This window comes from Anopheles funestus, chromosome 2RL, assembly GCF_943734845.2.
Source record: "Anopheles funestus chromosome 2RL, idAnoFuneDA-416_04, whole genome shotgun sequence".
NCBI classification, from domain to species: domain Eukaryota; kingdom Metazoa; phylum Arthropoda; class Insecta; order Diptera; family Culicidae; genus Anopheles; species Anopheles funestus.
Window position 1 is genome coordinate 21,126,702 of NC_064598.1, and position 27,965 is coordinate 21,154,666.

At 38.3% G+C, this 27,965-nt stretch overlaps 2 protein-coding genes across 3 annotated transcripts in view; both read right to left on the reverse strand.

The window, feature by feature from the left end:
• Positions 1 to 24,504, reverse strand: part of LOC125765278 (tachykinin-like peptides receptor 86C) — a 67,870-nt gene extending 43,366 nt beyond the window's left edge. The window contains exons 1-3 of one of the 2 annotated variants that reach the window (XM_049430228.1): positions 24,231 to 24,504; positions 9,519 to 10,165; positions 4,203 to 4,348 (exon numbers count right to left, since the gene is read on the reverse strand). In XM_049430228.1, coding sequence (XP_049286185.1) covers positions 4,203 to 4,348; positions 9,519 to 9,712 — 340 coding nt within the window. In that variant the 5' untranslated portion in view covers positions 9,713 to 10,165; positions 24,231 to 24,504. Of the gene's footprint in view, positions 1 to 4,202; positions 4,349 to 9,518; positions 10,262 to 24,230 lie in introns of those variants that run through there. The other variant, XM_049430226.1, reaches the window with a different exon arrangement.
• Positions 24,505 to 25,804: 1,300 nt separating this feature from the next.
• On the reverse strand, positions 25,805 to 26,921 carry LOC125760666 (uncharacterized). Its single transcript, XM_049421028.1, has 2 exons — positions 26,762 to 26,921; positions 25,805 to 26,697 (listed from the first exon to the last, which is right to left on the reverse strand). The coding sequence occupies exons 1-2, from the start codon at positions 26,780 to 26,782 to the stop codon at positions 25,837 to 25,839; spliced, it is 882 nt and encodes a 293-aa protein (XP_049276985.1). The 5' UTR covers positions 26,783 to 26,921; the 3' UTR covers positions 25,805 to 25,836.
• Positions 26,922 to 27,965: the final 1,044 nt, after the last annotated feature.

Below are 27,965 nucleotides of genomic sequence, written 5' to 3' on the forward strand. Positions count from 1 at the left end.
GCTGCGAAACATTTCTGTTGGGCCATTCTGTAGCTTCAATAAACCGAAACGTAGATTATTTCGATTTTCATTGTTACCAGCATAACAGTGATTAATTAGCTTCAGGTTCCTACCCGACACCCGACAGCCGTTACGGTGTGTGCGACGACTTTGTATATGATAAATAATTTCCGAAATCCATTAAACCGTAAAAGAATGCATGTATTTAAAGGGCGAAGCTTTTAGGCAACAGATGAGTGTAGATGAGAGCTGTTTTTTTGGGTTTTCCTTCCCCGTTCATATCTTTCTTTTTTCTTTTTTTCTTTTTTTCCTGTTTGTTCAAACTGTTCTCACTGTACTCAAAAGACCCTTTTACCCACTTGGCTGAGCTTTTTTTTATGAGGAATTTGCTTTTTGTCTGCTGCTACGTTACTCGATACTGCAAAATTCAGCGTTTATCAAAAAACATTTTTTCGTTTTTAAACGTGCATTATAGTAGTACTGGAATGCTTCGCTAGAATGGCTTCGCATGGAAAGTGTTCATTTTAGTTGGTAAAAAATCTGTTTGCAATTCTAAAGCAAAGAATACGCACAGGGTAATCTGAAGTGCACGGTACGTGCTACATGTGAACGATAATAAATTTAACAAAAACATACACCATACCTACGGATATGATGCTGCGCTGTTATGGTTGGGTTATGCAAACTGAAAGCAACGCAATGCAGCAGTTGAAAACTCGGGTCGTTTTATTCTCCTCTCTTTTTTTTATTTTGTTTCTTTTTGGAATGTAATATAAAATGTTTAATATAGTTTATATGTTTCTGACCAGCTGGATGAACTATGGAATACAATCAGACAAACTCTTAATATGTTGCCTGATGAAATATATCAACCATATTCAAATTCAACAACTCGCAATACACGTAGGAAGATTCGCCCAGAAACTTTACTAAAGGAAGTTCATCAGAAAAGTAGATAAAATTGTAATCCTGCTTAATAAAAGTTTTTCAACCAACCACGAATCAACACATTAATGGATATACTTATTTCGTTTAGCTTACAGTGCATCGTTTGATATTGATGGAGGCGCTTGGTACTTATCCAATAGGAGAAGGCATTATCACATTGGATAAGTACCAGGCGCCTCCATCAATATTTAAAAAAATAGCAATAACTTTCGTATTTTGAGGGTATAGAATGCGAATTATTATTGTAATGTGAATGTAAACTAGACATAAAGTAAGTTTTTTTTACTGTAATAAGCAAAAATTCTTCACACATCTTAACATTTTTTGCTCAACATTCAATCACTGTGGACCGCTTGAAGGGGAAAACCAGAAAACTTTAAAATTTCCAACAACCAGATTTAGTTGATTTTTCCCAGTCACAATGGCCCCTCCATCAAAGTGTTATACGCACAAAAACCGAAAAAAAAAGCTTGATCATCAAATCAAATTTGTAAACCAACAACTTTTAGCGCCGTCATCATCTGCATACTAACGCATGAGGCGGCCTGAGTTGTAAAGTGTAAAAGACAAAAAAAGAATACGAGTCTATCCTAACGAGGTGAAAGCTTCTTGCTTGCTCTCTACTAGACGCACCTTTAGTTTAGGCTACGAGTGTTTCCGAAAAAGTTCGACATCGTTAGCGTCCATGCTTGTCAATCAAATTTACAATCCGTCGCAACCATCTTTTTTTTTATTATTTCTGTTTTGTAATTTTCTTTGACGGGTTTTGTTAGCTTTCATCACAGTATCGGTGCTTTATGACCCATTGAGTTTATTTACCATTTTACTGCTTTTTCAAATAAAATTATCTTCCAGTAGTTGCATATGGCACGTGCAACTAATTGTTTTAACGATGATGCGAAGCAATCGTTAAATTTCAATTAAGTCAATCTTGCGTTTCACTCCTACACGTCGTAAATTTTAGGAATTTGAGATTTTTTTTCTTCGATTTTTGTTGTATGTTCATTTCGATTTGCTCAGTGTCCTGTAGGGCAAAGAAATGAAAACGATAGCTTTAAAGAAATCCTGTTTAATAGCCAAGATCGACGAACCCTTGCATAGTGTAAAAATTAAGATTGATGATTTGCGCTTAACCTTCGTCAACATTGACCAATGCTACCGTTCCCGCCGGCCCTTGTTTAAGGATCATGGTTCCTTCGGGATAAATTAATCCAATTAATTTGCTTAAGAATGTTTCTAAACAAACACCAACAAATTGAAACACGAATACACCAACAAACCTAGATAAATTGATTGAATTAAGCTCTATTTAAAGTCTTTTTTTGAATGATTGATTTTTAACTGACTATTGTTTTGTTGCCCAATGAGGTGTTTTGAAATTAATTTTTAAGATACTGGGAAGCCTCATTACACATTAATTCAAACTTTGTTGACCTTCTGCCATTTTGATCATTATATTATTTAACACACGTAGCACAAAATTTAGCTTCCTAAACAAACCTAACTAAGGGTAGATGTCTAAGAAAATTGTTGTTCTCTTAGCATTTTCTTGTTGGTCTCCATGAAAAGTTTTATCCACACTTCATCTTCAACTTCAAGTTGACAAACGTCCGGAAACTATGCTTCATGATCGGTTATCTCACACTCGGTCTTGGTCCCGGTGTGCGAACCCTTTTGAAAACTTTGACGGACATCCTATCCATGCACAAAGTCAAGATAAATACAAGCCGCACGAACCTTTGATGTCTAGGCAGCGCTTCTTCTGGTTAACAACCGACGTATCAACCGATGATTATGTGTGGCAAAGTCTTGGGTTTCACTGTGACAAATTTAATGCTAACGATAAGCTTTATGTGTGATAAAACATAGTTCTTCTTGGAATGTTTTGCCTCATGCAAAGCAGGACAAGTTAAAGCAATTTCCAGTCGTGATTGAAAATACATATTTGCATTCAACAAAAGCTTTCCGTTTTGTACGGTGCTACTGCAGACGTCGTATTTAATTTAAAGCCAAACATGAGCAATTACATGGCGCGCTGCATTTGAAGATAATGCACACAACACAAATGTCATGTAGCGTTACCAATTTGGCATTACGCAACGCTTCACAACGTCAACGATATGAGGCAAATATTTTCCTACGGTAAGATAACATTTTGTTACGCATTTTGGCCAAATCCTCACCTCGCTTCCGGCACGTTAGCATCATCCCATCCACGCGTGTTTTGCACGTTCGCCATTTGATAAGGGCATTAACAATACATTTACAAATGCCACCGAGCAATTATGTATCGATTATATTCAATTTAGCAAATTATCATCGATCTCGTGTTGACATTGCCACTCGCGCCTCCCAAAACCAATTACCACCAACCATCCTTACCCTCGCGTGGCGTTGGCAAACGGAAGATCTCGGATTCTGATAAAACAAATGATGACAATTTCACTACCCTTTACTACTCCAAGCCTTCTTCCATACTCCTTCCCAATTTTCCAGCCTGATTTAACTGACCTTAATTAGTGTACTATCCAGTAGAACGCGGGCCATAGTTGTTCGTGCCACTAGTGATTGCATTTTGCAGTCGGCGCAAAAGGAGTCGAACAATGGCGAACTTCGCGCCACTTGCAAAATTACATTTGTGAGGAAGTTGAGGTGGTTATCGATCGATTGATAAGAGTTGGAGTATCGTCTAAATAGAAAATGTTTGATGTTGGGTTTTTGGGAAGATGTTTTCGAAATGAAGAAACGAATCAAATTTAACACAAATTGTTACAACAAGCAGACAATTAATCAGCAAGTAATGATTATTAATTAAGTTCGATTGAATACTGTTCTCAACTGTTTTAACAATCCTTAAGCAAAGAAACATAATTTATACTGTTTGTTGATGTATTTGTATAATACAATTCAACTGTGATCTAATCTCAAAGCAAAGCAAAACATGTCTCCACAAAATGACAACGATGAGCAACTTTAATTATGCTAATCTTCTTGTTTGCCATGAAAACTGTACCTTTTTTTATCGCCCAGCGAAATCAATGCATTATGCCGACCGAGATTGACGGAAGTGCGTGAACGGCCCAAGCACGGGCACGAGCGAACGCCCAACAGCCCAGCTAGACAACCTTGAAGGGCTCTGTTTCGCTAGATTGATGCTTTCTAATTACTTGCTCCATCCAGAAAAGCGCAAAACCAAATTAATAGATCGGCTAAATACTGACGGGCCGTCGCGTCGTGCCGACGAATCCACTTACCGAGTACGATCCACAGTACGATACAGTTGCCGGTGATGGCTACGAGCAGCATCGCGCCAAACACGACGCCCCAGGCGGTCTTCAGCTGCCACGGCAGCTCGTACGGGCTTTTGGTGGTCGGGAACAGGCATTCCGTGATGAACTCCCTGCGAATGAAAGAAAACAGACGCGTGAGCGTGAGCATCTTGTCGCGTAGTACACGTCCGTGTGTATATACATGTGCGTTTATTTGGGGAGAAAAGTTTCCGATTACCCAAATAGATATCCGTGTGGTGAAATTAATCATCACTAGCTGTATGTTATGGACAAAGGATCGTTGACAGACGTTAGGTTATGGGGTCGGTATTGCCTATTTCAACCACAACTAACAAACCGCTTACATCGGGGGCAAAAGGTGTGAGCAAGCAAGCCGTTCTTCGTCGTACAAAACTCACACGAAACACATTCCCATTTGATTTGATGGTTTTCGTTATATTCTTCCGCTCGAAATGTGCTGGCGAAACCCATTCACATCACGTCGGGATTTAACCGCAACGATGACGATATTTCTGTCGCTCAATTAATTTCCGTTTAGTGCGATGGACGTGGAAAAAGGAAAAGGAAAAGGTATTGTGCCACGTGTCACTACAAAAGTTGCCGTACGATATTGGAGGAATACATACAATAAGAACGATCGGCAGTTGAAGGGAACTTCCGGCACCATTCTTTTGCATCACATGTAAGTGTGTGTGTGTTACTTGTCCTTGCTCATGGTTCTTCAAATGAATGTCGGGATCGGGTGAAACTACTACATAAAACAAGAGCCAGAAACCCATTCAGCGATGAAAACATGATAAAGCTATTTCTGTAGGAATGTATCGTCACTTCCTTTATACGCGCCCGGAGTGTCTTCTGTATGGGAAAAAATGGTCAACCAATTTAAATAAATTCCAACCATCTGTCGTTACTAACGAACAATAACAAAAATTTTAATTTAAAGCTCTTACATTATGTAGAAATATTTTCAATTACTACAATTTAACATATGAATAAGCAAATATGTTCATGGAAACAAGAATGGCATTTCTGCAGCATCATCAACTCCAATTATACTTATTAGTATAAGCAAATTGCTCCCTTTTGTTATAAGTCTTAAGCTTTGCTTTGTATTCCTGGTATGAAATTAACTTTTCTCATTCATCGTTTACTACATGAGAGTTTCTGGGTTCATCGACTGACCATAGAAAAAAACATTTTCTACTAACATCCAACAGAGAACTTAACAAGTGTTCCTGAAAATCGTTATTACATAGTCGCAAAACTGAACACGCAATATGACCGAAATATTTCAAAGTCAAAGTTTAACACTAGAACGGTCAGTATTGGAAAAATGCCACTTCGACCGGATCACTCAAAATAGCTGGTCATGGTGTTGACGGTGAATATTTCGAATTTTACGCCAACGACTTTTTTCCTTCTCTACCATATCTGACCATTCTCCACAAAAAAAAGAAAACTTTATTGTTCGCCAATCGGTAGCAAACAGTGCCCTGGTCAAGCAATATCTTTCAAGTGATGATAATTCTTGGTACTGACAACAAAATTCGTGTAATCGAATATTCTTCATGTTATTCCCAGAAAATGTATTTAACAACGTTCGCTTTGTTACGTTTGTCGATTTACCCTGTAAACGATGTACCAATCAAAATGACTAGTACATGGCTTCTGTACGTAAATGTTAAGAACTTTTCCAAAAATTGTGTTTGATTTTGCTGAATTTTGATACAAAAATGTGTGAATAGTTTATAGAAATTTCTTCAAACATGATCTGTTCTTTTTACTAGATCGATTGTAGTGGCAAATCCTTAAATTACAAGGAGTACTCAAAAGCTGCTGGCGTTTTTAACTGTCCTTTGTTTTTCACTTTTTTTATCTTTCAAGTAATTTATGGATTCCATCACGAAAAAAAAGGATGCGACTCTTTAGTCGCTATCGAATGGTTTTTGACTTCATCGTAATTGGAGACGTGCTAGTTTGGCCAAATCATGCTCCATCGATCAGACCATATATGTAGTAGTCCAAAAGAGTAATTTCCGGGCCGAACGGCGGATGGGATAGGACTTCCAATTTCTGCCCATCACGGTGGTGAAATGATGCATAACTAATACTCAAGAACCTATTAATATTTTAATTCATATAAACAAACAATTTGAAAGACCTATTTGTATTCCGCTTCCAAGAACTGTAAGAGTTATTCGATTTTATTTCATTCAATTTCTTGGCCTCCTCAGGGTCGTGCACGTCGCGATGACATGGCCAGATCTCCAATTAGTTTCCAGGAAACTTGGTCTACAGCTGCATTCGATCTCCGATAGGTACAACTCCAGCTGATCCAGCCAACGAGCTCGATGTACTCCTCTACGTTTCTACGTCTTGCGTTGGGGCATAAGTCCGGCATCCCCAGCCACCGTATCCTTCTGGCTTTGACAACCGTCAGGATATCTGCACCGCTAAACAGCTCAGCTTGCTCGTGGTTCGTGATTTATTATTTATTTCAGTTTTATTTCAGTTTTAAAATACTGAATCAGTTAACTTGAGTAGTTGGTTGTTGTAGTTTTAAAAAGGGGAAAATAAACAAAAATAGTTAGTTATTTATAAAAAATATATTTTGATATTGGAGTAGTTAGAATAATAACAATGGTTTGATTTTAACCAACCCTAACAACACACCTAAATATTTCGATTCGAGATTTCGAACGGATGTTCATAAGTGCCTATGATGGAGATGTAATAATTCCCCTGAAACGCATAATTGTTCCATCTGAGTACATGTCTATCATCTATCGTAAGCATTGCAAAGCACCTCGTTAAATAAACTTTACAAATTATGTACACACAAATGTGTCGAACCTATCAAACTATTTTCACCGTATCGCACGAGAACATCCCACACTGCGACACGACCTGCCCGAATAGCGGTTGAACGTTAGATTTCCGTACGGAACTATAGTAGCTTATAGCCATCATCAGTAAGGGCTCGGTGATCTCGCATACATTCCGTGTTGTAAACGGGAAGGTTTCCTGGAGCGTTGATCTGCATATTGCATACATTTCTCAATCGGACCCGGTTTTGCTGCAAAGACATGGGCTGACGATGGCAGCGCCTAGGGAGTGCTGTCAGTGCGAACATGCAGCATATGTACAGTGTCGCACATTCGTACACCCTCGTTCGGACATGGCTTGACAATTTTTGGCTTACTGGTTTGCATCCAGCAGCATCCTCGACCGACTAGGAGATACATGCTGCCCAATGCAAGCAACTTCGTTTGCTGAAAGAGAAAATTGACAATAGGTCACATTGAAATATCGCTTCAGGGACGACGCTGCCGGTGCTTTGTAACGTTCACCAAACCCGTATAACACAACCAACAATTGTAATATTGTTCGGTTGTGGTGTTAATGTACTTATGAACTAAACTGTCACACACTGTCGAATGTGCACGGGAGGGTGAATAGCATTTTACCGTTGGTACCATCATCAATTATTCGGTCGATGCCGAACCGTACGGGATGCTGCTTTGGTGCACGACAGCTTTCTAACACATTTTAATTTAAGCGATTCTTATTTCGAATTGGGAAATTCCCAGCAGTGAAACGAATTGACGATACGTGTAGCTATGGTACAGCAGTGTGGAATCTTTCCCCAGTGTGTGTGTGTGTGATTTGAAGTAAATGCCGTCGAGCTTTACCCTCTTACCCTCTTTTGCACATTGTGATGGTGTTTTTGGAGGAATGAAAAGGTGTGATCTTCAAGGGACTTTTTACTTCTACTTACGACAATATATTTCGCAGTTAGGCAACATCTTTGGAAAAAAATCATTTAAAAAGAACAACTGTTATAAATGAGTTTACTTCACGCTTGTTAGCAGCTATTTGAGTAAAAAGTGCAATAACAAGTCTAAATTTTGAAAGTAGTACTGAAAACGTGTTACACTTCGCTTTAATTTCGAACAATAGTAATACGTTGGCCTAATATTTTTACGATCCTGATCCTACTTCGAACTTGCTGCTTACGGAAATAATAATTCCCCAATCAGCATACGATCGCAATGCAGGAATATTTGTCCCAAAACACCACTTCATGAGGCGGTTGCAAAACATTTCGTCAGCTTTCTTCAGCACAATGCACAACGTAACGAACGGAAAATGAAGTTGAACACATACATAATCAACAAACAAAGTTTATTTTCTTCAAAGAAAAAAAAATACCCATACCACAACAGAGCTTGAAAGATCCTGCTGTAATCGTCAAGTGTTTCAAACAACAGTCAGTTGTGTTTATCCGAAAAGTTGACAGCCGTACTCAATCCTCTTCACAGTGTTTTATTGTGTGTATGTGTAAATGTTTTTTTTTATTATTATTTCTCACTCGAAATGTGAAAGGGACCGAATGCATAATGTATCGGTTCGGGGACAGTTGACTTTTCTTTGGCATTTTGTGTCGTTGCATTTTTTATCCCATACGCCCAACTTGATCTCACTGCTCGGCGAGGGTATGCGCCGTCAGTGGAGTTTTTTTTTGTTGCCGCTGACAACTTTCCTTCACAAACAATACATCGTTGTGGACAAATGTGTGGGAAGGACAATATATTTCTTTTTTAGTTTCGAACAAAACGTGAGCTGTAAACAAGTACCATATGATAACCAATATAGTAAGCCTCGTTAGAGAGGAAGAAATTGCTTAACTAAAAGTAAATTTTATTATTGTTTAAATTATCTCTAATTTTAGAAAGCTTGCTTGCTACATAAGTTGTGTAAAACACGCACACAAACACACCTTGCACCGTTGAGAGCTTTTTGAATTTTCACCTTTCCTTTATCTTTTACCATCGGAGCGCTCGTCATGCAAATACTTTGTGGTTTATGCTGCGCAACACCACGCCGTTTAGACAATTTCCATCTTGGAAAAAATCAATTTTTGTGCTTCTTCACGTTCATAACGTCTCCCTATTATAAATAAACTTTACGTGCACGGATTCCTAGGTGGCATGATGAACACATTACCATTACCGGAAAATAAAACCCGCATGAACCGTACGATATCACGTCTTTACCGTTGAGCTACAGCCGCAGGGTTGGCATAATTTTTGTCTTGCAACGCAACAGAACTCGACACAGGTATTTTCGCTTTTCCATTGTTTAGCGCATTTCCGATAAATTATTCAACAATTTTACCTCCTTCGACGTTTTCTTTTCCTCTTTTCCAATCTTCCCTCTTACCGCTCAGGCCCTTTAGCAAACAAAAAAAAAACGAATGTAGAAGAAATGTTGACTTACCTTAGCGTTAGCAGGTCGGCTGACTTTGGCACGTACCCACGGCTTCTGGTAATCATTTCGCCCAACACATCGAGCACTTCCGTTCGATTCAGTTCGCCGATCACGGTTGTGTTGAAGTCCGTCGACCAGGGAAACCGCAGAATGGTCGCCTGGGTACAATTTATCAACAGCTCCAGCTCGACCGATTCGCTCATTTTCGGGACGTTCTGCAAACGGTGACGATGGACGAAGGTTTAAGGGTGCTTAGCTTTCACACCTTCGCAAAAGCTTCCCCGGGTTGGGGAGGAAAACATTCACTTGCTTATCACACACACACACACACACACCTGCCACACGCTTCAGCAGCATCCGTTCTGCTCGTCCGGTACGGGTTGTTGTAGCACCGAGCGCAACATCTGTCCGGCTGCGGTTTTACACTGTGTGCACAGCACCAAACATGGTACAAATCAGTTCTAGCAACACGTACCACAAAACCCGATTGTATCGTAATTTTTCCCCCTAATTTACCGACGACACAAACCTCCTCGATAAGGTGACCGGGGGCACTTTTTTCTTCTTTCACTGACTTGAATACTGCTGACCAGATAAAAATGAAGCGGGATTTCAACTTTTCAACATTCCGGTCACTGTTACACATGCACTGAAAACTGGGTCACAGAGGTGCTGTAATTGGAAGCTACCACGGCACTCAGGGAAACTTTTACTCCTGTTTTGCACTGCGTCGCCTTCTACATTTCGTTTCATTCACTGCTTGTAACACGGATTAACAAAAAAAAAGACGATGATTACTTTAAATGTGCTGGATGTAGTTTAGAATTCATATAAGATTTATTTAAACATTTCACGTTTCCGGTGCTTCTGGTCACTAACTATATGAGAGTTTTTTTTTTAAGTCTCTTTTCATTGTCTGATAAATCGGAGTTTTAAAGTGAAATTTTAATAGATCCAAGTACTTATCGGAATTTTTCTAACCAAATGTTTAACCAACCGCGAAAAAAAGTACACTTTTACTAAACGCGCTGTTGATATCAATTTTTCAATCTTATGAAACGTTGTACAGAGGGCTCCATGATTTCGTGCCGTGACGTTCGGTCTAGTACACTCGAAAAACACATTTTACTAGATGATGATGATGATGATAAGTCCTATCTCGTACCCTAAACACAGGTTTGAGGACGGATTTCTCGTTACGATATTTTTTTCTTATGATAATGCAAGCACAACTACGAGTAACTGGTGGAATTGACATTGAGTCCACTGTGCCATCACTCTTCTAAGTCGTGTTTTGTAGTAGTTCCTTCGAGGAAAATTGAGCCTCATCTTACCCCAATAGTATTAAATAATATCCTTTATCTAGTGCTTTATGACCCAATGAATGGAACAGTTTTACCACACTTGAAGAACATTGCTGCGATATGCATATGGTCAGTTCCGATACTACGAAACAGGTGGTTATAGGAAAACCAAGGAAATATAGATATCTACAAACATCCCCGAATATTCATCGATATATGAGTGTTGCTCTGCCCTCTCAGGTTCACAACAAGATCATCTTATCATATAGCTCATTTTTGTTTTGATAATACATTATATCTTTCAATTACACAATTAGTTTAACAAAAAAACTTACATTTAATGAACAATCTTTTAATTAATTTTTTTTTTTTTTTAAATCTTTATTCTTAGAAAAAGTTAAAAGTATCACATCACATCTGAATGCCACATCAATTAATATAAAAACTCTTAGGCCGACCCTAAGGAGACAAGAAGAAGAAAAATCCAATTGAAACAATCTTTCCTGGTAACGCAACTCATCGAACATATTGCCATGAGATACATTGAATCAATTAGAATCATTCGATGCGCAATATTTACGAAGCCATTTCGATCGAGAGTACAGCTTGGGTCGCTACGAATCCCTGCCATGCCTGATTGACATTGAGCAGTGATCGGTGGAAGGTTTTTTTTCTTCTTATTTTTGCTTCTTTCCAATACCATTTCAATCTATCCTTTTTCCAGTCACTGACGATGGGGTAGATGGTAAAATAAATAAGAATCCGTTTAGAATACTGCCGCCAGTAGAATATGGTTTGTCTGCTAGCTATTTGCTTAATGTCTCGGTAGTACCGTTTGTGATGGACGTCTAAGTGGGTGATGGGACTTTTACCGGAACTTTACAAAAAAAAATATATATATGTATAAAACAAACATCCTACCGAAGGTAGTAACTCACTCATCTACAATACCATTATTCGTTCCATTCCACCAAACCGATGTAACGTTTCATTATCGTTCAACCAGCGCATTTCGAACGCTAATTAAGAACGTAGCGCAAAAGTGGCAAAATAAATTCATGTCAAAATAAATTTCCGTCGCACCTACATTGCACCTCGGCGGAATCAATGCTTTAATTGGCCATTAACAAGGAACCGCCATGATGAGTAGCTGGTGCTTTATGTGCGCATCCTAAAACATGTTTCCTCATGCAGCACACGGACTAAATGAAGAACAAAAAAAAAACAGGCGGAAACACTAAAGCACAAACCAGCAACTCAGCATCGCAGCTCATTCTGTTTCCGCCTGTGGAAAGTGTCTTGCTGAAGAATTCATTGCATACCATTTCCGTCAAGCAGCTGGTAGAGCTTCCAAGAAGTAATCCAATTAGGCAAGAATCATGGTAAATTACATGTAGTATGTGAAATGACTTTTTTCTATTTGTGTGGCAAAAAACCCCGTTCAGGGTGAATACTAGGCAAGCGACCCTGGTACGGGTATGTTACAAATTTAGTTACGAAATTATTTTTTAAACCACAACCAAATAGCAAACCTGAAAGGCTTACCTTCCGTAAATTGATGTAAAATTTTTAAATGAAAATAAATAAATGCGGTTGTGCCAAAATTGTTTTATCCTCACTTTTGCTAATAGTTTCGTTTTGTGATTTCAGCAAAAAAGAGAAAAAAACAACACCAAACAAAACATTGCAAACCACAGGAAAACAGAAAAGGATTACATGCTCTCCGCTCGTTACGCATAGAAAAAAGCTCCCCAAAAAAGGTTCACCTAAACACGCTCGTTTTCACAGCCACGTAAATCTCACCTCCCAGTACGGAACCATTATTATTTCCCGTTAAACGCTGCATTAACGTTTGCCAAACAAACAAATTAAGTGATGCTTAACTTGCTGTTTACTAGCTCAATGGATAGCCTTTTCCGTTTTTTTAGGGGGATGTGAATTCGTTGAAGCGGAACAGCATGACAGCACATACTGTTACACATAGGTTTTTGGGGGGAAGTTGTATCAACCCTACCCCTCTACGCCCCTTGTTTCATGTGCGTAATTGCTTTGCGTGATTCGTTGGGCAGCCATAATACGCGCTTGGCACCCTAAGGAACCACAAAACGGGGCCGATCGTTCACTCGTATCGGGCACCCAGTTTATAGGTCGCCATTTGTTGAATAGATAACAAAAAAAAAAGTACACAACACCGTTTAACCATCATCGGTACTGTTTGTTTACGAGGCCACGAATCAACCAACCGATTTATTGCCTATTCGCACCAGCAGCGAGCGGGTGCCATGTGCAAAAGGGACACCAAAACCAAAACGGTGAAATGCCTTCGTTACATCAATCGATGCAGTATGCTAATGGTGTGCGGAACACCAGAAGGATGTCCCCCACAGAAGCACACACACACGCCTATTGGGGGTGAGGATTTATTTGATGAATAAGCCCCGAATCTGTGCTACTCGTAAAATAAACCAATCGATGATAGTACACATAAAACCTTCGAGTATGATTTAGTTTGTTGATAAGGTTTTTACTCTCCCAGTAAGGAGCCTACATGCCATGAGGCGTTTGATTTTGAGTTATTGGGTTAAACATTGATTGAAGAGGCTTTGGGAACGGGTCGGGATAATTCATAGGATGAAAAGCCCACTTACGTAAAAGGTATTAAAACGATACAGTTAAATGGTATTGATTTATATAACCGACGATATTTTTGTTATCTGTATCGATACACCGGATTTACGTAAAGTTCTGCCAATGCAGGGATAATTCTGTATCTTTGAAGTACTATTTCATTAGTAATCTAGTGTTTTAGTTAGTTAATCATTAAATTTAATTATCTTTTTTGGTTGGCTGTTCCGAAAGTGGTATTTGTAAGCTTTTCCGTAAATTGTTTTAAAAAGTTTTTTTTTTCTGATTGCATATGAAATCGGTTTCATTCTGCCACAAAATTATCGGGAACTGATTAAAAAAAATTCAAGCAGTTGTTTAATTAGCGATAGTTGTCTTTTATCACATTCAAAGTACTCATCTAAGCATTGTTTGTAAGCGTTTGAAGTCATCGTTTTCTGTTCCTTCAGCGAATTCTTCTGGATCACCTTAATTGACTCAAAGCAACGTCCGCGGAGTGATGATTACATTCTTGGTAACAGAAAGATGTCACCGGGATCTAAGTTCGGTGAATAGGATGATTTCTTGATGACTTTTGTGCAATGTACGGTCAAACAAGCTTTCACAGTATAGGGGAGAGAGGGTGTGTTGTCAACATACAAAATCCTTGAGTTGTCCTACCTCAAATCAGGCCGTTTCTTACACATTTTCTCTCTCTGTCAAACATTGCTTAACTTGCAAATAAAACTCCTTATTTAATTTAGAACCATTACAAACATACCATCTTCTTGATTTTCGGGACGATTTCTTCCGTTGAAGACGTTGATGGATGGCCAGAGTGGGACAAATCTTTGACGGCATCTCGACGCTCTGCGGATGCTTCACGCCACTCGAGTAGGCTCGAGTTTTTGTCAATACATTCTCGCCATAAGCATTTTTGTAGCATTTTCTATTATTCCGTAATTCACGAAATTCCGTACAAAATTAATAATTTCCGACAAATTCTTTCTTTGATATTTTTGTCTACATCCTAAAAAATCGCCAAGGACAACAGATAATAGCAGATACATTTGCATGTCAAAGTCTTACTAATTGTGAGATAACGTCAAAAACTTGTATTACAATAGATGACAGCTGCGTCAACATAACGACGAAAACAATAAAATATATGTGAGATTCGTTTTTCTCGTTCGTCTCTTTGCATACTTCAAACATTCAAAGCTATTATAATGTTTGTATAATTAAAAAAAACCTAATAAAGTTATATTTATTTAAACGTTAAATGCAACGTTTTTCTTCTCGCCCAATTATCACACTAAAATCACAATTACATCACAAATATTAAACCATTTTGTTCATGTTTCTATTTCTTGTCTGCGGTTTAAGAAGGTCGCAAAGGAAAACAAATAAAAAGGGCTTTAATCAGGGAAAGCTATTTACATTTCTTTTTTTCTCTCTCTCGCCTACATTAGTAACTTTTAAAAATAAGTTAGAAAACGGCAGCAAACAAAAAAAAATTAATGAACCGTCCTCTCACTTTCACAACAGTCTCACTAAGTGCGGCTTATATTTGCTAAAACAAACGACGAAACAAACAAATGATAAAAAAAAAAAAACGTATAAACAGCATTTAAACAACCTTTTAACGAAACTTACATTTTCCCTCTTTCTCACTCACTCTTCGTAAAATGTATTCCCATCGTTTCATCGTCCCATTTTTATCACTTTCGACGGGCACAGTTGGGTTCTGACGGGCGTTCTGTCGGTATACGATAAGCGAACCAGTTAAAGAAACTTCATTTCGAGTAAAAGGGCGTATTTGCACAATTTTATCATCTTTGCCTTGATTTTCCACACCATCATCGTGGGGGTAGGGGTGCCAATGCGTGTGACAGAATACTTAATACACTCATCAAGCTGTGGTTAACGGCATCACCAGCAGCGAACTTTCCACATCCGATGCACTCGCTGGATAATGGAATGGAAGATGGAAATGGTCGTGCCAGTGATATACCATCGGTACGATTTAGTTTGTTTGGATTTTTCAAACCATCGTAAAGCAAATCGTTGCAACCGTTGGTGTGTTTATTTTCCGAGAATACATTTACACTACCTTGCTTTACCCCTTTTTTGTGACCGGTGAAACGGTTTTGCTCTGCACAAGCTGAGCTTTCAATAAGGGTGGAAGGTGGAGTTTTTTTCACTTTTAACAATTTTAACTTCTATTCACAATCTGGATTCGAGCACGGAGTATTAAACGAAGACTGTTCTTAACAGTTTTGAAATACACCGACAGCCGACATAACCGAAGTTAAATTAATTTATTGAACCGAGAGCTTCTGTATTAAGACATATTGTGCAACTACTTTTCATAAGATAAGGAACGGCATTATGATCGTCGTTCTTGTATCATGTGCAAGAATTAAAAAAACTCCAAGTATTTTAGAAAAAAAAAAACTTCAACTTCTTTGTTCCCCGTCAGACTTTTCGGTTATTCTTGGAAGATCGTCAGAATACTTGTCATGGCAGCAACAATTGAACAACAAGCAACAAGCCTCCTAGACAGCTTAGTATTTGGAAGTTTGATGTTTCTTGTTGTAATTATTTTAATTATTATTTTTTAAAGTACGTACATGTTAAATACAATTATTGTAAATGTAAATACTATTTTTAAAACAGAAGAAAAGCTGTTGAAATAAGTTTTTTTTCACTTAAACAACGCTTTAAACAAAAAATGAATAATTAATAATAGAAAAATAAAAAGGAATCTATGAATTGGAAAGTTTCCTAAGGCTATATATAGCCTTAGCTTTTTTTGGGGAAAATTAGCCAAATTTATAAATTGATGTATTTTCATGCGAATCTGTTAAAATATGTTTCTTTCACTCAAATAATGCTTTAAATAACAAAAGAACAAAAAAAATTAAAAAATCTATAAATTTGCCACTTTCCTAACGCTATATGCGCCAGAATCGCAAAATTATGTTGGAAAATTGAGCTACTTTTGTCGCGTTCGCACACGCCACAATGGCTAAGCATGTAGTGACGGGGTAATTGCCAACATTATTACATGAATGCAAGATTACCATGAGTAAAAAAAATTAAATGAAAACTCCATGGAAAGAAGTCCTTACAGCTTGGATTACAAGTACTTGGACGATTTACAAAATTGTAGGAATAAAGTTAATAGGTTGAATACGTTTTTAAATAAATTACGTTCAACATTAATTAATTGATTGGTTTTGAAAATCATATTGAAAATAAAAGATTCTCTGCAGGCTCTCCTCAAATGCTCTACCTGAGCCATCGTCGTAGTTTACTCACGTTAGTTAGATTGTAACTGACCAGTTCGGCCCAATAAATAGTAGTCATTCCATTGATTAAAAATCTTCTCCCAAATACCTTCTTCATTTAAAAAATTCAAAAAAAATCATAAAACCAACCACCACATGTGGCGCAATTTCAAACACTGCACTGCATTTCAATCGCCGCACAACATAACTCTCTGTTCCTGTTTGTTCCTCTGTTTTGCTTTTCATAAATTTGATAAAGCATCAACAAAAAAACGGCAAATGTCCAAACCACAGTTTTCGCCCTTAGTACTGCTGCTTTCCATTTCGCTTCGATACACGGCTTTTTTTGGAGGTTTTGCACTCTCTTTGTTAAGCTCATGCTCACGTCTCAGGGCACGGATGCGAACGCTATCATAAATTCACCATCGAAAAAGCTATCATAAAATCAACCGAATGGTGATCAAATCACCGAAGCCGAACCTCAAACATCAATCAGTTACACTGGTCTGTTTTCCACCTACCCCGGAAAACCAACGACAAGAGCCAGCGAAGGCAAGGAGATATAATTCCTTCTCTGTGTGTGTGTGTTTTTTTTTTGGGGGTGTATCCTTCTCTGCCTATCAGTTAGTCCCGGTGATTGGTGATGGCTTTCGCCCGTTTACGTTACAGACAGATAGCGCAGTGTTTGGGGAGGGCAAAATAATGTAACTCCGATTTTCCCTTCATAAAGCAAGCCTCAAAGCCTTTGGACGTGGTGTTCGGTGAGGCGTACCATTATAGACATCCCGGAACGGGGTTTGCATCTGCCTTTATCGAAATGTTGTAGTCCGGTGAGCCATAATCGATCGACACCGGCACAAGCAAAGATGCTGCAAATAATCATACCAATTTTATCTCGTTTTTTTTTTGGCGTGGTTCTTTGCTATATATTTGATGGCTTATTTCTTCGATGGCATGTTGACGTATAAATAGCGGAACGGTCATCGTAAAAGAAACCATCGCCTTGACGTATCATAAAAGCGAGAAAATTGGAATTCCTTCTATATAGCGTATGATTCTCTGCACATATAATGCGGGTGGATTTGGTGGTGGGTATGCATCCGTGGGTGGTTCATAACGCAATGAGAAAATGCAAAAACGATGTAATGCGGAACTTCTCAAATACATACAAAAAAAACCGCCCCACAATCGGCATTACAGCGTAACGGTTGGGGCCCCATTTTGCCTTAGGTTTGCATTTTTATTTCACTTCCATTCCATGTCCATTTCGTGTGTATGCGAGCTTTAATGCGGTAGTGTGTAAGGAATATGCATACCACAGAGATAAACTTCAGCTTCGACACACACAAAAAAAAGATAAATTCTACCATCCTTCTAGAAATACACACATGGATAGCGATTTTGAATGATCAGAATGTTCCACCATTCCACCGGGAGTGGGTACTAATCCGATGAGAATTTCCTATGTCTTTGGCTGTGGTGGGAGAAACTTCACCTGTAAATTCCATACCGTAAAACCGTCGTCACACCGGAAGCTGTGACCAGCTGTGGTCTGCACACAAACACACAATCCCCATAACCCAATGTGCAATTTCGTTTCAAAAACCCCAACCATACCATACTAACAAACGACCATAACCCACCCCAAAAAAACCGGCACAGTTAAATCTCATCCGAAACGCTCCATTGCCGGGTGTATCATATTTCATTGCTGAAGCCATTTCCTCCTACCTATGTCTGTGTGGGTGTGTTGACCCTTGGGACAGGCGATGTAAATTATAATGAATGGGCGAACGGGACATGGTTTGAAAAGAAATCTGTCCATTTTCTAGATCCCGCTTTCATATTCATAGGTTAGCACGCATTCTATCACCGGTCGTATTATTAATTATCAAAAAAAAAGAAGCGGAACGAAAACAAAACCATATGCATGTGTTAATGGTATCTGTCTAGCGTGTGAGAAAGGTAAACCAGCCACAACAAAAAAGCATTGAATAAGCGATTGTAATGTAAATCACCTGGCCTGGCTATCGTATGAAATTTAACCAAATTTATTCATAGTTTCATAAAGTACTGGGCGCCTCCATCAACGTGACATTTTCTTCTCCTGTTTTCGTGTGAGTTTTTCTCTCTCTTTCTTTCTTTTATCCGTTTGTTTGCCTATTCCCTGTTTGTACGGCAAACTTTCATACGGTACGCTCGCTTGATAAAAAAGTTCACCTTTTTCGTGATAATGTTCACCTCTCCTTCCATTTGTTCTTCCGCTTTCATACCGGGTTTCCGGTACACACGTTCAATCAAATGTTGATTGAACGTGGTGCGAAGGCTAAACTTCTTGCCCACTCACGTGGATGGTGTTTGCATTTTCAAACAAGGTATCCACAACTGTCCGCAGCTCACCTTTTCGTCTGTGGTGCTAATTTTTGACAGTAAGAAAATTAAAACTGAACTTTCGCTGGTTCGAAAGTAAGCAAAGTACCAGCTTTGCTGGATGAGTACGCTTAATGGGTTCCCTTACGATGTGCTCATTAAAATTTAATTTATACATCATTCTGCAAATGGGCAGCGCGGGTCGTAAAGCGAGCTGTTTGTATGTGTTTTTTTTTCTTCTTACGGACAATTTCCCCTACGTGAATGTTTTCTTCGCAATCGTGGGATTGGTGGGTAACGGGCGATGCAAAATACTACCGAGAAGGAGATTTAAATAACTCATTTTACCAAGCTCGATTTGACCACAGCCGCAAACACTTTACAGCAGCGGCAGCCCGGTGATACTTGGGATGAATATTTTGCCTTCGTCTACATGCATTATAATAAGCACTTTGTGAAGTTTTCCTACCTTCTTCGAAAAGCAAAATATTATGCTTTGCAACCAAACTTACTGCACACTGATGAGATTGCGAAGGGTTTTTTTGTTTAAAGAAAATTTACTCAATTAGAAAAAAAAACACATTACCTATCCAAAGTTAAGTTCTCCTTTTCATGGTTCATTTTCATTCTTTTGTTTTAATGCTTTAGTTGAAGTGTTGTAGGTATGAGTTTAATGCCCTTTTTTATTCACCTCACCTATATGCCAATATTCATCTGTGTAGCAAAGCATCGCATGAATAATGCATACTTATTACAGGTGGTAGTTCCAACTGCTTTGGTTAAGTTGAGCAAGAAATTAGTCTGGCCAATGCACAAAATTGCAGACTTGAAGATTTTGTTATCTTTTACCACAATAGGGAACGTGGGAGCAAAGTTTAAACCGAGGCTAAACTAAACCAAGCAAAATATTTGCTTCAATCCTTAAGAGGCAATGGAAATGATTTTAATATATTCGTTCTCAACGGAGTTTGAAAAATGCGATCGACTGAATTATACTATGAAAATGTAGGCTATCCTTAAAAAGAGATAAGTTTTTTTGCGAAATATTTGCATTCTTATTGTCTATCTGCAGAATAGTTTTTAACAACCAGGACAATGTAAAATAATGAATAATATACTTAACAGGTGTTTGGGAAATACCTTTGCCCTGCTAAGTTTTCCATACAAAGAATAAATTTACAAACAAATATTTGACGAAATATTTAGCAAAAAATTAATCCATCTGTCCATTAAACAAGAATAGAATGACGTGTGAAAAGTTCTTTCCTAATCACTGTATATTTAACTCTATTTTGAATATGTTTCAAAATACTGTACAAGTGGCCAATTACTATACTTTTCATTGTATGATTTTATTCATAGTTTTGAAGCCAAGGTTTCACCCAAGTTAAGGTAAACGATAAAATGCAGCTTTTGGCAAGCTTAACTGTATCAAACGCCGGTTTGCTCTTATTCACCTGTAGCTTCAACGTGACTGAAATATACTTGAGCATAGGTAACATTGAGCGCAGGTGCATAGTATGTGCATTATTTCTCAAAACATATCGCATCAACAAAGTCCTTTGTCGTGTTACGTGTGATGAATGTTAACCATTTGCTTCGTTATCGAACGCATTAGATTTATATTCATGAAAGCATACCTTTGTGTTCAACACTCTCATTCTTCTGGCGCATCGATTCACAAACGTCTATTGGCTTGGAATTATTTCAGTAATTAATGTTATCATGAGACGAGGCAATGAGTTCGATTGAACTTCCAGTCATAACAGTTGCATAAGAATAACAATGATTATCTTTCAATGCCGGGTGAAGATGGATGGAAAACACTCAAGGCCCTTTGCTACTAATAACAGTCTGATGGATCACCTTTTGAAGGTTCCCTCCCTGTAAACAAAAAAAAACAGTCTGATGGATAAACTTATCCCTTCTTCAACTTAGCGGTAGAGACGAAAAGATTTTCATAACTCGGGGTGAGAGGCAGAAGGCAGAATATCTCGATTGATGCATCGCATCAAAAAACAGTGGCTCTGTTTTCTTTTCTTGACCTATCTTTTCATAAAATCAAAATCATCGTTATCAAAATTAAATTTATAGCATATCAGTCTTCTGATACAGCTCTTGCTATTCGATCAATTCTTATAAAAACTTTTTAATCACGTTCGAGATGGAAATACTCCGAAGGTTATTTGGCTCTGTATGAGTGGATGAACGTTCTAGGACTCCACGTAATGACGAACTCCACGAATTGAAGCACGATTTTACTATCTTTCAACGAATTGAACTCCCCAGACTCCAGTCCACGTCATTAAAATGACACCAAACAATCCTTCTTGGCCATCCACATGAAAGAGGAGGCTTGGTAAGCCCCAAGTGAGACGAAGCGGTAGCGTCTATCGAGAGAGCATGGAATGTGAATGATTTTGAGAATTCTTGGAGAGGTAGTTCCAGATAAGTCGGTATGTAAGTTAATTTGTAACTGATGTAAGATGACTGTTTGCTATTACATGTGTTGGAACCATATAAAGGTTGACTAGGCCTCAAGGGAGGGTCCAGTTTATGGGAGAAAAACATAAAAAAGACAGAAAAAGATTAAGAAAAAAGAACATAAAAAACTGCAGCTTGCACTTTTCGGTTGCATTTGAATAATGGGAAATAATTCTCAAAGTGTATGGACAAAATTAGTTTTTAAATATTATGTTCTAATTTAAAGTGATACAATTTTCAACGATTATTATCATCTACTTTACTAACATTTTGATTTTTGAAGATCGATATGAATTATGAATCTTCTTTAAAATGAAATATACCTCAAAGCCTATCATGTAAATACACCTTTGAAGTATGAGTGCCTTATGGAAGGCAAGACATGACCACATGTTAGTATTTCCACCTCTTGCGTCATGAATTATTTAACACCATTAAACACATTTAAAATCTAAGTTTCGATCATTAAAACAGTTCCACAGTTCCAGTATATTCGTAATAGAAATCAACAAAACACCCCGAACTTCAAACAAAGTTCGAAATGCTTTTCGAAAGCTTTACTATACTTCATTCCGTTTTTCGTTTTGCACCAACAGATGAACCATCAACTTGTGCGACTAAATGCGGAAAGCCAACCCGATGTTGACACCGAAGTTAATTGAATTCATTGCAGCGCTTCATCTTCTTTCCGTACAAATAAAACTCGAAATATGGGGGAAAATTAATTAAACTTTTACGAACAGATCCACGAAGTAGCACCGGGTGCAAGAACACATGCTTCAAAGCGCACAATAGACATGACGATACACAACGGGAGTTGCACACGGGTGCCGTCCAGTATGGCGTCCCCCCCTTTTGTGCATGTGTAGGCCAATCTTGACTCATATGGTTGTGTTGTTTTTTTTATGTATACGTTGGCAACATACGGGCAAACATTCCATCAGTTTGGAAATGGTTTAAGTCGGCCTCAAACTTTAACTTTCGTTTTATGTCCTTTTTTTTGCTTCTCTCCTCACACACTCTATCAGCCGTATCGCCCTGTAGAGAGGTTTATGGGTAAAATTGTGTGTGTGTATGTAAAACTTTTTTCCTACCATTCGCTTACGCTGGAGGGAAGTAGCCACGTGCCTTATGGTTGTGGCTTGCGGATCGTGCACTTGAGCAGGGCGATTATTATCGAGTGGTCGTTGGAGAAGATCTTTGAAGCTTTGGCTTTCAGTTTTTTCTTTCCTTTCTTCTCGGAATATTGCGCCATTCTGCAACAAAAAGGAAATGTGACATCAATCAGAAAGCTTCCCGTTTTGCTGGCAAATCAGTTGGAAACTTGATTTTCTTTATCGGTTCTTCTTTTAATCGTGCGTTCGACGAAAGGTAGCGAATTGTTTGAGTACAAAAAGCGTTTCGTTTGCTATTTCTAGCAAATTTTTAAAACCGCTTTGCGCTTAAAGAAAAGCTAAATGTATAAATGTGTTTGAGTGTGATAAAAAGTGATGCTAATGTAACACCGTTTATCACATTTTATACTCATCATCAGCGTTTTACGATTATCCCTTTCTTTTCATTTCATTTGTTTGTCTTTTTAACCATCTCATCATATTCTTCACCATTTATTTTCCCTCTTTTCCCGTACTGATCTACTTGTCGCCGGAGTTTGATGACAAATATTGAACAATAAATTAAGTAAGATCGTTAATGCACAACAACTGTACAAACACTGGCACCTTGGCACACATACACTGACACACACACACAGTACAGGAAGGAAACCATTAGCAGAGTACACAGATGTGGGAAAATTTTTCCACAATTTTCTACATTATCCTGATTTCAATTAATCTTTTCTCACACGTTGGCCTTTTTTGCGTTGAACCATGATCACGGGGCTTCCTGTATGTTAACATGATTTTGCTGGTGGTGCTGTTTCCTGCCGCCATTCCTGCCACCGCTGACATTGATGATTTACCTTCAGTGCGGGTCCCCCATACCAAATACCACATGCGGGACAGTTCCGAAACAAAAAGAGAAAAAAAAACGTCATCATCAAAAGGAACCGCCCACTCTGGTTTTGGGTGGTAAGGGTTGCACAACGGTACCACAACAATAAAACCAAAACCATCGGTTGTGGATAAAAGAATTGATCGAGATTTATTCCTTGCTGTTACGCTACATATACGTATATGCATGTTCGCACCACGGGTACGATGGAGGCGCCTGGTGGGACTAATATTTGGATTCTAAATCACACACTTTAACACACACACATATATATATGAACAAACCTACACGTGGACACATTTACAGTATCTCTTCCTTGCCCCTTTTCTCTTTCTCTCTTCCACACTTCTTTTCACAATCACCTCACTTTCCATTGTGCTTCTCTTTTATACTTTTTTCTCCTTATTTTCATTTCCGTTTCACCACTTGCAAGAGTTGAGCACACTTTTCCATTCCCAACATATTGGCATTTCAAATTGATTAATGAATTCCTTGTGGCTTTGCGGTTGCACAATCTAACGGCATTCGGTAGGCCGTAACCAAAACTTTCGATGGAGGGTAACAACAACACACACACACAAAAAATCAGCATCCTCCCCAAAAATACCAAAAACATTAAATTACTCTCTAAACACACACACACACACATACACACATACACATGTACACACCTTCCTCACGGCTAACATTTACTGAACATTTCATCCGAAGTACTACTTTAATCGGATTCAATCGTTTCACTTTACTTTTCAAAAGCGTGTTAGACGAGATAAAAAGATTGATGGCCAACGAATTTGATGCACACACACGTTGGTATCCGGTTCTCCATTGGAAAGGTTCAGCCACCATCGACGAAAGCTAGCGTCAAACTGAAACGCTTCAATCGCTTTAGCTTGCTTGATCCCGTCACCAACCATATAGCTTTGCAGAACGACCTGTTGTCTTGTTGTACGCCACGTGCTCACTCGTACCATGTTCGGTCCCGTACCCCGACACTTGCTGTGACCAGCCCATGCGCAATGCGTTGTACTGTGAATGAAATCATTTCACCGTTTGTCTTATGAATGGGACTTGAAGGTTGACTCCTTCAGGGTGTGAATATTGTGGCGCAATAAAGAACCGTGGAAAGTTATGCTAAGGCGAACCCTGCTTCAACAGCTTGTACAGGTGTTTGTTGCGGAAAGTCATAACATTCTTAGCTTGTACCTCTTGATGGATCGGCAAATCCATTACGGGGTTGATTTTTGCTACCAACCTTTCACCACTAGCGGAAAGTGAAAGTTCGCATGAAGAATAAAAACATGTTTTTCTTACTTGATTCTGATAGATACACGGTTTTTTGTACTAACAAGTGCATAACATGGAATGTAGATTGAATGATGGAGCGTAATGTTTGCAAGTAGTGAAGAGGGTTTGATGAGCGATGAGTGGGAACTCTTTGATGTTTTGTTTTGAATAAAAACAACAAATAAAAAAAAAACAAATGTTAATGCATATTATTCGTAGGATGTTTTTTCATTTTCCTTTTCAAGTTTTTGTATGAATTTAGAAATAAACCAGATGTTCGAATAGTTATGTTATGCTCTACATACATATTCTATATTACCTTGTTCACTGTTAATGATGAATAAACGTTTATTGAAACTGAAAAATATGCTTTCTTTTTGTTAACAGAAAATGTTTATAATACTGAAACGTTTGACACTATTTTTCGATTAAAATCTCTTTAACAAAATCGTTACCGCTTCATTGAACACAAAATGAAACTGAAGAAAGATTTGTAATGCTTCCAATGATTGTTAGTGCTTTTCTGCTTTCTGACCTCAACCTTTTCTGAACTTGAAAGCAATGAAAGGATCGTGCAACGGAAAAAGAATCCTTTCAGATTTTAGATTTCAAACATGGACTACAGACGTTACTTTGGCAAACGTGTGAAGGTTTGTGTCTTGGGATGGCTAATAGATGGCGCTAGTAAAAAAAAGGATTCGCAATGTTTGCTATCGCAGATGGAGTTGATAAATTGGAAGCATAATTATACGTTAAAAACAAAGCTTTTTTCCCCAAACAAGCTCTCAGTAGCGACTCATTTAAATATTTGTTTAGTACAATTATCGGGTTTTAAGAAAACGAAACGACATCAAAGTCAATTTTATGTTCTACAGTTCTTAACGTAAGCGAATAATTAATACAGTTTGACGATCCGTGGTAACTGATCGCGATCAACAAAACAAGATCAAAGACATCATTGTGCAACAGTAGAAATATCCTTTCGCTTTATTAAATATCCAAAATATCATCCAACCACTGTTGTATTTCTTCCTTCGTATCTTTCGATGTACTGGCAGGTTGTTTCGTTGTTGTAACTGTTTGTACAGCCGGCACAGTAGGTGCTACAACGTTGGTGACAATTTTACTCGGTTCTGGATCAACTGCAAGCTTCCTCATTTTTGTTTCCATTGCGTTAGTCGAATCTTTTTCCGGCACATACTTCGTTTGCGGACTCTTTGCAGATGAATCGTCCACCGGTTTTGCAAATGCACCAACGAAACATGGTGGCGGTTGAGGTTTCTTTGGTGGAGGCATGTTTTCCTTCTTGCGTGAAATCGGTCCAGACGGTGTTTGTGAAGGGAGTTGATCCGCGTACGTTTGTTGGAATTTGTTCGTATGACTATCTGCCTTCTGTCGCATCAAGTTTAGCTCCAGTGTGCTAAACAGTCCTTGATCATAGCCGTGGCGTTCGTAAAACGGGATACACCCAAGGCTAGCGTTCAACAGTTTGGTATCGATTCGAAAGTACTCACTGTAGCGATTCTGTTCATCCTCTCCCGGTAGATCCGTATCCGGGTGAAGCCAACGTTTTTCCGAGCTTAGAAGAAAATGATTCGCACTTGATGGTGGAAGTTCGAGCAGCTTTTCAAAATCTGGTGCGTGCAGCTGTCCGTCGTCTGAATCACTGTCGCTAGGCGATAGACCCTGATCTACATTTCTGTTTTGTTGAAGCTGCCGCTTACCATACCGATCATCACAAACGACGAGTGGTGCCGTATGTTGTACTTCAGGCGCCTTTTGACTGCTCTTTTGCTTTGCCGGTTTCGGCGGAGGAGGCTTCTTGTGAACCTTATCTTGCCGACGTTTCGCCTGAAAAATGAATAGGTCTGAAATTATTCGTCTGAGTTTGGGCGTTTAGTTGCGTATTACTCACCGCATAGGATGATTTATCCATTGTATTTCAATAGCATTTGGCAATGGCAATGGTCGGTTAAAAACAAATAGGACGGAATAGATGTGTAACTGGAGAAGAATCGTTTCTATTCATGCGCAACACAATAACAAATTGTTTCCAAAAGTAAACAAACGCACCTACTGTTGACATGTCAGGGGTCGCGCAACAGACAAGCAGAAAACTGTTTTGTTATTGTGCTTCAATTAAATATATGCTAACTTTAGATGTTTTATCACATCGCTGTAATTTGTTTATCATAACTAAACATATGCAAACTTAAGAAAACATTAACGATGTCTTTATTGATTTGTTAAATTATCATTTTCTGAAATTTTACTTTTAAGCATTATGTAAGTACCTTGGTTGTGCACAGTGGTTACAACTGCGGACATCGCGGTTACAATGGGTTCGAAATTTTAAATATTTCCAATGGGAGATTTAAATGCTGTTAGTTTGTATCCTTGCATAATATGAATCGTTTTTATAAAGCATCATTTTATTAAGTCAATAATTTTATAAATAATAACAACTAGTACTGGGTCATTCATTTATTCTTATTTACCATTGCGTTTATTATTGCAAAATAAATCTGTAACGTTTGGTCCATCTAGGTCGAATCGTATCATGTGCAATTGAAGCCTTTATCACGCGAAGCTAAACTATTTTAAATGATATGCCTCCGTATCAGTTAAATTAGATCCGGGTTGAGCTTTGAGGCTCAATTTGTCTTTGAAATAACACAATACTATATTTAAATGTAAATTGTTAATTGGAATTTATTCCAATAATACCATATTAATAAGTGTTCATAATTTTTTTACCCCATTGGTAAAGTGGATGTTATTTTTATCCCTTGCAGAAAAGCTTCTGCTACATTTTGTGAAGCTGGGCTGCTAATGATGTGAACTAATAGATCCTTAAAGGATTAACAAAGGATTATTGTTGGTACCTTGTTTATCTTTAGCGGGTGAAAAAGGACATGCTGTTGTGCTATCCATCGTTTCAACAGGCGCTCACCTTACGCTCTAATCCTTTAACAGCTTTAAGTTTTTTGAAACACTTTTTTAAATTATGCAAACAGACTAACACAACTGTTTTGCTCTCCATTATTTGTCTTATGCTTTGTTAGATGAACTTTAATGTTAACTAATCAAAATTGAGAAATTGTGTAATTAAAAAATAA